This window comes from Pterocles gutturalis, unplaced genomic scaffold (assembly GCF_000699245.1).
Source record: "Pterocles gutturalis isolate BGI_N339 unplaced genomic scaffold, ASM69924v1 scaffold26914, whole genome shotgun sequence".
NCBI lineage: Eukaryota > Metazoa > Chordata > Aves > Pterocliformes > Pteroclidae > Pterocles > Pterocles gutturalis.
In genome coordinates this window covers 34,126-46,826 of record NW_010131444.1, presented here as the reverse complement: position 1 = coordinate 46,826, position 12,701 = coordinate 34,126, and the positions used below count along the sequence as shown (strand labels likewise).

Below are 12,701 nucleotides of genomic sequence, written 5' to 3'. Positions count from 1 at the left end.
TTTCATCCATGAGTAAATCGATACAACTAAATCCTGGTTCCTCGGTTGCCTCAGCTGAAGAGACTTGGACCTGCAACCCTCTGGCTCTCAGATCACGTTTCTGAGTTCAGGTTTTCTGTTCTAACTAAGAACCATAAAGACAGAAAATTCCTGAAAGGGTAAGAGTGACCTCAACTCTGAGTTACCCCATGACTGATGAGAGGTTGTATTAAATTACACCAGCGTACTCAACACAAAAATACATCCAAAATCGTACTGTCAGTACACAGAAAGCCAGCTTAGCTTGGCTTTCCAGCTTTCCCTCTAATTTAAAGAGATTTTCATGCCTAAATGGGACATTCTCTAGTGCTCACACACATTGCCAGGCTCCTGCAGTGCCAAACCCGTCTCAGAAGGCACAGCTCTGTTTCACAGAGCTGATGCAGATGCTGCTTCTCCTTAGTGTCAGGGTTGCTACCTGCACCAAAGAAACAGAACAGGAGTCAGAGGAGCTCTTCACAGGTCAGAGAGAAGGGCAGGCTGGCCAGGCAAGTTTTGCACAATATAGTCATAGAGGGAGTGACTGCAGTGGGTTTTGTTCCCAGTGCCTTTATTCTTTAGAAGAACACTTCCCTGAGAAAGAGGGGCATTGGATGAAAGGAAGCCAGAGCGAACAGAGTTTCTCTCCCCTCTGTCATCACCACAACCAGCCCTGCCAAAACAAACGTGCTGCAGAGAAGGTCCAGAACCAATCTCTTCTGATGTGACTACCTACTGGTTTTGCTGGTAAAGCTATGCAAAAACCCTTTAGCTAGAAGAAGCCCATGTTTTCTAAGACACCAGCTATTCTTTCAGTGATTTTTTTCAGGGGCATCCCAAAACTCAGCTTGACAATGCTGCTGCTGAGGCTCTAATGAATGTCAGTTGGGTCTGAACCCTTTCAAAAGGTTCAGTGCTGATTTCCATGTCCCATGTCTGAACAGAAAAGTTTATAGGTACCTTGCTTCGTTTGGCAAAAACACAGAAGCAGGGAAAATGCTGAAGAACACGGATTCAATAAAGCCCAAATTTTCCAATCCTATGTAGCTACTGATAAATTAACCTACTTTGGGGCAACATCCATCAAAATATGCTTGTTGCAAAGAGGTTGAGAGTTCTGAAATGCAGGGAAATATCCAGGAATTAATTTATGGTGCCTTGGGGTCAGCCAAACCCCGGGTCCCTTCCTGCTAGTCTGTTCCAGTCCAAAAGCTGCTGAAACGGAATTTTTCTTTTTGCCCCTCTTTGACTTTGACCCCCTTTATGATTTCTAAAGCACATCTGGTACAGATACAGCTCCTGGGAAGGAGAGAGGTTCTGAGAAAGGGCAGGGAGCAGGGCTGGGACTGGGAGGGACCAGCAGGACTCCAAATGGTAGCAAACAGGTGTTTACAGCCAGGAGTTGTGGGTGAATCAAAATACAAATGTGATTTCTTCCTGGTAGCTGCTGGTACAACTTTTTTAGGACCATCTGCCTCCTCTGTGTGGCCAGAGCAAACATTAATTTGAGAAATGCTGCTTTAAACTGTCCAGATGCTAAAACTTAAAGCGTGGGGTGTGTGTAAGGGGGTGATGTTTGGGAACTTCACTAAGTTCTCCAAAAAAGAGAAACAGTTGGGCTGGAGGAGGCGAGCTGACGGATCTCGGGGGCAGAAAATGCTCTCGCAAAGGAAGCTGCAGAAACCTGACATCTTCAGCTGTTTGATGCCAACCGTACCGAGTGCTGGGGGGAGCGAGCAGACAGCTCTGCACACTCTTGGTTTGTGTCAGCCCAAGCTGGGTAAACGTGCCTCTGCGGAAGGACCACACATCTCCCTGCAAAACCCAGCAGACATTCAGCTGCTCTGCCTGTTTTACAGCACACAGCTCTTCAAAACTCAGATCACCTGCTGGTGGCCAAAATATATTGCTTACCTTGGCAACTGCCCTTGATTCGGTGCATGGATCCAAATGCTTACGGGAAAGGAAGCATTACCCGCACTGCGGTGCTCCCCAGCTCTTGCAGCCTCTGCTGCTAACTCCGGTTTTTGGCCCTGTTTTAAAGTGGCATAAGTTTTCTCCCCTCCTTGTAAAAGCCATTGAACTCAAACAGTTTTTTTTTTTTTTTTTTTTATGGTAGGAAGAAAATTAGTGTTATCAGGAAGCAAAACTCAAAACTTCTGTCTTATTCTTTTAAGGTGTTAGAAGTGCCCTACTATTGCATGGCTTGCTGGAGCTGCCCTTCCAGATTATTTTTGTTTTTTCTTTTTGACGAAGACAGGACTTGTCTGTCATTTTGCCTTATAGCTGATCTTAGTCTGAGCAGAAGTAACTGCCACCATGTGTTCTGTGAGTGGTTTTGAGCGCTAGAAGCATCATCTGCAGGGGCAGACCCAGGGTCCAGCTGTACCCACAGAAACATACTGGGTTCCGGCTCCCAGCTTCTGTCTCCTTCAAAATTCACTTGTTCTTTAAATCTCTCCAAAATCAGTTTTAAGCAAAATTGCACTTGGTGTCCCAGCCCTGTGGCTTTTCAGCTAACCAGCTGGAAGAGCACCTGGGAAAGTAATTTTGTGCCAAGTGGGTCAAACTCCAATGGTGTGGCACAAGCCACAGCATTTCACAGAGCTGCTCTTTTCTTCTGTGCGTATCTAACTGCCCTCAACACCCAGAACTTATGGCTCCAACTTACCTTTACTTGATGAATAGTGATGGCGGGTGGAGAAATTGCCCTCCCTCCATACCTCATCCCAGTTGCTGCCCTTGGAGCTCGGCATCTCAGCTCAGGCATCGCACCAGGAGTGCCTGGAGTGAGGCTGCGTTCCCTTCTGCCAGTCCAGCTACCAGGCTGGCAGCACCTGTGAGCAGCAGGAGAGGAACTGGGAATGTCTTTAACCACCTCAGCAAATCTTTACAAAGCTTATCTGTCAGTACCCTCTTCTGACAGCGCTTCTTGCGGTGACTGATCTCTCTTTTTAGGACTCAGGGCTGGATTGTAAGATCAATGTTGTGGTGCTCAAGATGGACAGACGTCCTGGTCGCTAAATATCACAGGCTTAAAAACGTATTTTGACAAGGAACTGTAGATCCTTGTCTTGTTAATGAGACCGTGTCATGGGTAAAATCCTCTAGGATATTGCTCCATCTTCCAGGGACAGCAGAGATTCCTGAACCCCCACCAGCAGCCCCAAGGAGCTGCCTTCAGGCTGGTCAGTTTGCTCATGCAAGTGATCTGCAGTCAAATACACCGCAGCAAAATGGGTTTGGGGGCAGAGAGCAAGCAGTGAGCTGCCCCTCGTGCTGCCAGCAGCCTTGAGGACGGGCAGACTTTGTGAAGTCTGGACCTCTCCTATTGTCCTGTTTGGAAAATTCCCTTTGCCAGTGTTAAGGCAAACAAAATGATGTTTCTCAAGCAAAGCCATTTTTACAAAAGTGAGAGGAAGGGCTGAGCCAGACAAACCTCGTGCAAATACAACTAAGCCAGAAACATGTTTGTTTTGGAAAGGGTGAGGGGAAAAAGTACTTTTTTTTTTTTTTCTTCACATAAACACCCAAGTTAAACACTTTAAGCTGTTTGTGAATTCAGTAGTTTGATTGCATAGCACTTTGAGGTTACCTCGAGTCCTGAAGTCGGGGCCAGTCTGGAGGCAGAGATGCCGTAAGATCTTGAGATGTGAGAACAGACGGACAGCGCAGGTACGCAAGAGCCTGGCTGCAGCAGGATGCTGCTGCCGTCTACGTCCATGAACACGGGGTGTGCGGCAGCAACGCTGGCAGAGCCAGGCTGTAGGTACTCAAAATCCTTGGGGTCGGTCTGGGCTGCAGGGTTTGGTTTCTGTTGTGATATTAGTAATAAGAAATCTCAAATGCATTATTTTTCCTACTGCTGACTGAGCTGGAAGCAGAACGAGATCCTGAAACTAGAGCCAAAGTTATGTTCATATTAAGAGCTTTTCTTATTTACGCAGGAAAATGTTTCTGCTTCAATATAGATTACAAAGCGCTTCTTCTGAGGGCTGAGCGCTGCTCGGAAGGGGAGAAGGGAGATGCGTTTGTACTGATGTGACCTGTAAGCACTGATTGTCATGTGTAAATTATGGCAGGCAAGAGATTTAGCACCACAGTGATGTTTAGTGATCCAAAGGCTCTCTGCACTGCAGATCACTGCCCTCCAAGCCTTAAAACTGGCTCAAAAGCAAAGACTGTGAGAGAGTCTATTTTATTTTATTTTGGATCTTGCAAGCCTGCCCTTCGAAGCATGCCTCTGCAAACAGAGGCGCTGAAAAGTCTTTTGCTGGGAACTGTCTAATCAATCACTCAGTTCTGTTATCTGGGGCTTTGAGGGGAGGGGGGAATGATGATTTCACAAAAGCCTTAAATAAAAATCACAGCAACTGATGTGAGTTAAACCTGCCAGCCAGGGCCTGTTATCTCAGCCGCTTGCAGCCTGGTGTCTGAGTTTGTGGAGCCCCACCATAAAACTTGCCCACCTCAACAGGATGCTCTGAGGTTTGTTTTATAAAACTCACAAACCCTCTCATGTTGGATTATGCTTCTGCTACAAATAAATGAGCATCACGAATACAGTCGCTGGGCTGTTCAGCAACACAGCTTCAACAGAGGCAATTATTTGGCAAGGTCTACCCCAAAACTGTGACACTGTCCTTAACTGGAAGTATTCCCAAATTTCAGCTGCTAGCAAACCTCCTGGTTTTAAGAAAAACATCTTTTTCATTTATACCAAGGTCAGTAGGAGTAGCTGAACGTGAACTGCAAGAATTAGTGTAATCAGTGAGATTTTGCTTTTGGTGGGTTGCAACTTGTTCAACTAGACCAGGGCTAACTAAGATCTCACTTCATGCTAAGAAATCAACTGCATTTAAATCCAGGGATTTATACAGGTGTAAAAATATTGCAGGAAGATCAGAAATGGGGAATCTTGATTTTTTTTGAGAGCTGTTCTCTATTCCTTTATTTCAGTTATACGAAAAGTCCTTTGGAAGCCTGTTTTTATTGTGCATGTTGCTCTCGGACTTTGACGCCTGAATGAGAAAATATGATGTGTTGCAGTATTTCAAATTATTTATATTTCATCCACTACAAAGGTGAGATTGTTCCTTAGACACTCAGTAACCTCACATGAGGAACAAAACTGATTTACAACATGCTGTTTATTATCTTACATGATTTTGGACCTTTATATATCTGAAAGATTTAAGGATATAAAAAAAAGAGATGGCAGAAAACCTCTTGCAAGGATCATTTATTCAGAACTCCCCCCCAGGTATGTAATTCATTTAGTACCAAATACATATAAAAACAATATCTGTATATGAGTGAGCTTATTTTCCTAGACTGTCAGACAAGAAGAGACAGAGATTCATTATTTATCGTGCAGATTTAAAGTGTTTCTGAATAAGGATTCAAAGCATAAAAATCATAAAGCAGAACAGCTTCAAGGAGGGGGGGAATATTTTGCTGTGATTTTATTTTCGATTATGTTTATTGCCAACAGTAATAAGGGGGACATGGTTAGCACAAACCGTTTGCTGTTATTCCCCGTCAACAATGAACAACGGGTTCCTGTGCTTTGCATAAACACCAGTAAGGATTTGTACTGCCCGAGCACGCACTCGGGCTGGAGGAACGCACTTTCCTTTTTACCTGACAGGGCTGCTCCTATTTTTTTCTGTTGCCTGCAGGACCCTGAACACCAGACAAGAGCACCAGACTTTTCTTCTGGTTTCTTTTTTTTTTTTTTTCCCTGATGCTTTTCCCATGTTCGAGCTGTATGCCTTACATCAGGGCACAGACCCGAGGCGCTGCCGAGCTCTTACAAAGTTCAAATGCATCTCTGGCAAATCTCTCCTCATCAGTAATAAACTGTGACATTGAAATGCACTTCTGCCAATGAGTTGCCAAAGTCCAGATGTAACTTTCTTAGTACAGCTTATTTCCCACATAAAGAAGACCTCAGATATGCCCCCCACCATCACTAGCCCTCACAGTTTCTGGACAGATTTAATAAAAAGATAACGTAATGCCTCGTGGTGCCCACCAGTCAAAAGCAGGCTCTGGTATCCTCTTATTGACCTCTCTAGGAAAAATTTTGTCTTTTCAACTCATAGGTTTTATTATCCTGTTCATTATAACACCTGAGCATCTTATGTAGGTCAGTGAATTCAGTCTTAGTACTTTTGAGTTTGGGATGACTCAGTATTTGGAGGGACCAACTCAAGAGAAAAGAGAAAATGGTCCAAAGCCCCCACAAAGATTTGAGTCCTATGTGCAGCCTCAAACTCATCCCACCCAACGGTGTTTGCTTGAGAAGGGCAAATGTCTTGTCCTAGGCAGTTATTTTACTTCTACCTGGGAAAACTAGCCTGAATAAGCTGTTGAAGAAAATTCCTCTATCTTGACTCATTTTAGATTTGGGGGAGAAAAGAGGGTGTGTTACTCCCGAATAATGCACTTGAGCAAAACCACTGCCTTGGTTTAAAATTCCTTTCCTCCAGAGCAGTGCTGGGAGCTGCCGTGGATGTCCTCATTCAGGACAGCTCAGCATGGGGACAAGCTCTCCAGCACTGACATGAGCTCTGTGGCCAGCACAAGTGACATCTGAGTTTGCAGGCTGCCCGGATCGATACGTTTCTCCCCTAATGAGTTTTGTCAGTTCTGTGTTTTTGTTAAAGGGCTTGTGTGTGGCTGGCAGGTGAAGCCAGGTACAGACTGAACATGTTTTGATGGGGGAAGTAAAGGGACGAAATAAGGAGAAGAGTGAGCAGAAAATGTCCCTGATCTCAAATTCCTGGGTGCAGTTAATATAGCTCCAGGCTGAGTTATGTGGTTTTGGGGGTTTTTTTTTATTTTTTTTTTTCTTGATAGAAGGGAGAATACAGATGTTTTGTCACACGATACTTTTCAGAAAACTCTAATTTTTAATAGGTGTTTTATTGTTCTCAGATCTGTTTTAATCCCACACATATGCAAACACAAGCCGCTAGGAACAGGAGTTTTCACCTGGCAAGGAAATGCATGGTCCTCTCCTCTTCACAGCTTGTCTGAGGACAGAATTATGTGTCTGGATACAAAATTAGTTTCCAGTTAAACTTAAGTCTTTTTAAAAAGTTGAGAGGCCAAAGTTGATAATATCAAAGGCTAGGGCCAAATTTCCCCTACATGCTGTGCTGTGAAGTGGTGTCCAACAAATTGTACCACTCTTGTGCTGGATGACTTTATGGGAACCTGAGGTTTTTGAGGCCACTGTTGGGAAGGGGTGGACAGGAGTCTGTTGCAGCTGGAGCAATACAGCTCTACTCTGGGATAACTGGGTTCCCATTCCCAGCTCATAAATGTGCAAACTGTTTTGCATCAGACTGAACAGCAGCAGCTGGATGAAGACTGGTCTGCTCTCTGGATTAGTCTGGGATGGGCAGACACCTATGTTGCCTGGCCTCAAGGCCATGCAGAGGATGGAGAAACCTGTGTTTCTCATAGCCAGTGGCAGTTATAGCAAAGGGGAAGCCCTGGTCCTCTCTGTGAGGCTGGATCCTGGCAGGACACAGCCCCCTGAGGGGTCTGCAGGCTTGGGAAGGAAAATGGGCATGTCATCCATGAGACTTCCATGGTGAAAGCTTAAGTGAGAGGTAAAAGCCATAGGAGAGTTTTTGGGACTGAGGTAGCGATGTCAGGCTTGCAAAGGCAGAAGGAGCAGGAACCCCAGCAGGGTCTGGCACAAGGCACGGCACGGAGACCTCACAGCCCCGTGATGCAAAGTGTGGAGAGAGCAAGTCTTTTGATGCCACGGATGGGAGAGCCACCGATGTGGCCTTGAAGGGCGGTGCAGAAGGAAACCACTGCCCTGGGTGGGCACTGCATGGAGGCATCCCCCTGTGCTGAGCAAATGCTGCAGGATCAGCCCCCCCCCGGCTCTCGGCAGGGGCAGACCCAGGCTAGCCTCACCCTAGAGAGAGATTTTTCTCTCACCTATTTTTTTCCTGCACCTTTTCTCAGTTCCCATCTCTTTTCTTCACCACTCCCAACTCTTCAGTGATGCAGACATGAACAAAATCAGGGTGAGCCATCCCTTTTTTTTTCAGGATGGACCATGCGTTGCCCTGCCAGTTGTATCAATGACCGCTCCAGCCCCTACCCTTCCACAAAGCAAGAGCTCAGATTTTACTCTCATCCTCTTCCTGGCTGCGGCTGTTCCTGAGGCCCTCCAGCCACCCAGAGACATAAAAGATGCATTTGCAGATTTTGAAAATTAAAACCATCTATACAGCCAGTGGGGAGGGATCAGCTTATTTGGTTGCTTAATGAAATATAAAGATTATTTTAACCAGTGTAAGCACTATTCGACAGCTTGTGAAACAGAGTGGTGGCTTGATGAATGGCTTTCTCCATTAAAAAAAAATGCTGCATGATGTCTTTTAAATATTTAATTTATTGGGGTTGGAGTGTGCTCGGAGCTGACAGTTAAAGAGGAGCTGTTTGCGGTCTCAGTTAACTTTGCATATTAGGTTGAACAGTTGTGCTCAGTAAATGCAAGATACCTCCTTTTCCCCATTTCTTATACTGAATCTGGGAGGATACATTTGCTGCACAAGTGGGCAGAAGGTTCTGTCTGTCATCTGCACTGCAGCATGCCGGGCAGTTATCACTAAAGCCGTGATGGCTATTGACTCCTGTCATGAGTCCATCACTATTAAGTCCCCTGATTTTATTTATTTTTTATTTTTTAATTGCTGCACTTTCTTCTAGGCCACCCAGCAGAGTTTGTTCAGACACACATGTACACAGAAAAGCATCTTTTAACAATCAAATAAACTGAAATCTTCCTGGAACAAGTGTTTCAGCAGAAACACTGGGCTCCAGACACAACATCACTGGCAGTGTCCTCAGAAGACTGTAGAGTACAGGAAAATTCCCTTCCTCTCCCTCTTCATTTTTCCCTTTCTGTGCCAGCCTGGTACACAACCAACATCGTGCAAGGGGGATTAGAAAAGAAACAGGCGTTTCTGTGAGTTGGGAGTCAAAGACACTCACCCTCCCACACATCTCCTGGCAAGGCTGAGCCCCCGTGTGGACTCTCCAACATCTGTTAAGGATGGTGGTCAGGCAGCAGCCCAGGGCGTTTACTAGGTTCCGTGTCCTCAAATGGTTTTCTTGAAACACGCAGGAACTTAATAAGCCTTGAGACCTCCCCCTTGCTGGCCAAAGCTGGTGGAACCAGCCAGCAGGTTCACAGGTTAGGGGGTGGGAAGGGAGGAGGTGAAATGAAGTTGCAGACCTCTGTTTCCTTGCCTGTGTTGGCCAGAAAAGCCAGTCCTGCTCTTGGACTGTGAAAGCAAAGCAGCGAATGACCCTCCAGCCGGCTGCGGTGAGCTCACTGCTGATGGGGACTGGCTGAGCCCAGGCGCCCACTGAGCTGGCCGGGTGTATGCTGAGCTCTGCTCAGGCTGGGATGATGGGCTGTAGAAACGAACCACACCAAGGATGAGGCAAGGCTGTGCTGCAGACACTGCCAGAACCATCCAGGGAGTGCCGGGGTCAGGGATCTGCAGGTCTTCCCCAGGTGAGGGGAGATGTCCCCTGTGGCCATGTCAATGACACATGTCACCTACCTTGATCAGCAAACAATTTTGGCATTGCTTAGGTCTTCCCTAAGCATGATTAGAGCAGAGCTATGGCATTCTTGTGTTCAGGTCAGCATCTGAACCAAAAATATCCACTGTCACAGTGGTTCAGCTCAGAACAGCATTGGCTTTCTCTCTTATTAGGGTGAATAAAACCTTGATAGGGTATAGGTGAAGGTGGTTATTTTGTTTTGAGGATGTCTTTGCATTTCTAAAAACTAGAATAAATTTTGAAGTGAAACATTTTGAAAATGAATTCAAAATTAATTGTCTGGATACCATAAAACAAAGTAGATGTGATTTTTCCCTGCTTTCCAGAACTAGCTACAATATATGTCTCAGACACCCTAAAATGCATTTTTCAATAAATCAGCTATTCATACAAAAATTATCTGCCTGTACTTCTACTCATATAGGACGTGGTAGGAAAGAACATGAAGGGCAACATTCTCTGTGGGCCATAAGGATGTGGAGAGCAAGGTGGAATGTGGTTCCCTTCCAACTCCAGATGTTCTATGATTCTGTGATTCTGTGTAGGTGCTGGATAGCCACAGAGTTTTGTTTTTTTTTTAAAGTCTAAAATTAAAGAACTGGGGAATTAATCCAGAGTGAACACACAGGGAGATATAAAACAGATGAAGGTGGCATCAGGGTGTGCATCAGACCTTCACGGTGTAACCACGCCTGGATCTGTCACTCTCCACCAGCGCTCTTGGCACTGAAACGATGTGGTCACAGATCAGAAGAGATTTGGGGTAACAGGAATGAGGCTGAGTGCTAGATTCCCAAATTAATGGTTTATATTTATTGCAGCCTCTTTGGGAACACAATGTCAAAGGCAGCACTCACACTCATGACACAAAATCACTCTGTCAAAAGAAAATATCCCAGAGCAATAAAGAGCATCCTGGGCTGGCAGGGTGTTTGACCAAACTCCAGCTTCACGGCTTCCCTCCTCCATTCCTGGGTAATGTGACGGAGAGATGCCTGTGAGGGCAAAGCCAGAAGATGCCCTAGGTCACTGCTAGATGCTACGACATAGAATTCAGCTCCAGTTCCCAGGTACTGGGTGTTAAACATGGGTGTTAAACAAAATCACTCTATGTCTGTGCTTCCTACATCAAAGTGGTTTGGGAGAGAATGGGTATTCAGAGCAGGAAGGGTGGTGGGACCAATTCATTTCCACTCCCCTCTCTTCACCAAGACTCTATCCTCTGTGGTACAGATCCTTGACAAGCAAAAATGAAGGTCTTTCCTCAGTACGGAAAAAATAACAGATAATTTCTCATCCAAAATTTTGCTGTTCAATGCATCATGTTTCTCCTAAAAGCCCGGGAGTTGAACCACCTCCCTCCATTGATCAAACCTGTTTCCTAAGAGGTTTCCTAGATAACCTGTCTGCTTTCCTTAAGTTAGTCCAGCTGCATCTCTTTCTCTGAATGGTCTGAGTTCTCTGACTTTCCAGATGATGACTTGCTTATGTAAATGGTGTTTTTAAGTTTTCTTTTGTGGCAAATGTTTCACAATTTCCTTTCCAATGTCTTACAAACTACAGAAGTGGCATCCTGGAGGATCTCAGTCATTTGTAACAGGGATGAATGAAGCATCATTCAGCTTTTGAGATCAATAGTAGCTCAGTTTTACAGATGGTCTGTAAGGAAAAACAGCTTGAAGTTTCATGCAGAGCCCACAGCAGAAAAAAAAAACATTATTTTTTTCAAATCATTTCCTTGCTATTGAGCTATGAAATGTCAGTATTTATTGCAAACCTTAATTCCCTCTTTAGCCGTAACATTTTTGGTCCTATTACACTACAGGTTTATTTTCTGTTACACCATATGCTTTTTTTTTTTTTTTAATCCTTTGTGTTTTGTTAAGAAGAACCTTAAGAAAAAGGAATGGAAACAAATTATGCATGAGTGGGTTCAGATAAGAAAGGTTATTTGACATTATAGCAAAGGGATTATGGAACAGCCTACTGTAGGCAATGACAGGGACGAAATCTCTGCTGGTTCTGGGATGGAGCTAGGTCAGTTCGTTAGAAGTAACAATAATACGATCTATTTTATCATGGTATATAAAAAAATCCTTTCTCATCTTTTGTTCAGCAAATCATGAGTGGGATATAGTCAGATGCTGATCTCTAAACTTGGAAGCCGGACTAGTGTTGTGGGTGCTTTAGGTCTACAGGAGTTATTTCGGTTACTGCCCAGAACCTGTTGGAGTTGGGGGGTTGGAAGTGAGCCTTGCCTGTGGCAATTGAGCTCATAATTTCCAAAGCTCTGCTGAGACACCAGGACACTGGAATACCACATTCCTAAGCACCTCTCTCCTCTGGCTGCTGTTTTTCAGGTCTATGTCGCCATGCAGCACTATGGAGTGAACGGTTACTCCCTCCACGCCATGAATTCGCTGAGCGCCATGTACAACCTCCACCAGCAGGCAGCCCAGCAAGCCCAGCATGCCCCTGACTACAGGCCCTCGGTGCATGCCCTCACCCTGGCAGAGAGACTGGCTGGTAAGAACAACTCATGGCTTTTGCCAATTCCCTGAGGGAAAAAAAAAGAACCAAAAACCAACAACCAAAACACGAAACCCTTGTTGCTTCAACTGAGTGCTCTTCTTCGGGAGTTGGAGCGTGATGTAGCCAACTGGTGTGGCATGGTCCCAAATACTGTCCATGTGACCAGGTTCTGCAGGTGACACGTGTCTTCCAGTGTTGTCTGCCAGTGGCTGCACCTTGCTGCAGACTGGCCTCCGATGGTGGGAGAACCAGGGTGTAAGAAGGGATGCAACCTCACTGTGTGGGACTGAAAAGAGAGAGTTAAAAAGACTGAGTGTTTTAATATGTTTTAAGAAGTAAAAAAAAATAGCAGAAAATTTTACTTTCTTGTTAGTGAATAACAGCAAAATGAATATGAGCACACAGTAAATTGGATTCTGCCAGCGAGGAGCCCAGACCTTGCATCCCCTAACAGCCATCTCCTGCCATCCCAAGCCATGGTTTGTTGTTCATGTTGCCCCTTCTTGCAACTATTTTCATTTTCTTGTCCTATCAAACACTCT

At 45.1% G+C, this 12,701-nt stretch overlaps 1 protein-coding gene across 2 annotated transcripts in view; it reads left to right on the top strand.

Moving 5' to 3' along the window:
* The first annotated feature begins 11,999 nt into the window (after nucleotides 1-11,999).
* The window catches only part of DMBX1 (diencephalon/mesencephalon homeobox 1), a 6,982-nt gene continuing 6,280 nt past the window's right edge, over nucleotides 12,000-12,701 (top strand). The window contains exon 1 of one of the 2 annotated variants that reach the window (XM_010080615.1): nucleotides 12,000-12,151. In XM_010080615.1, coding sequence (XP_010078917.1) covers nucleotides 12,000-12,151 — 152 coding nt within the window. Of the gene's footprint in view, nucleotides 12,154-12,701 lie in introns of both variants that reach the window. The other variant, XM_010080617.1, reaches the window with a different exon arrangement.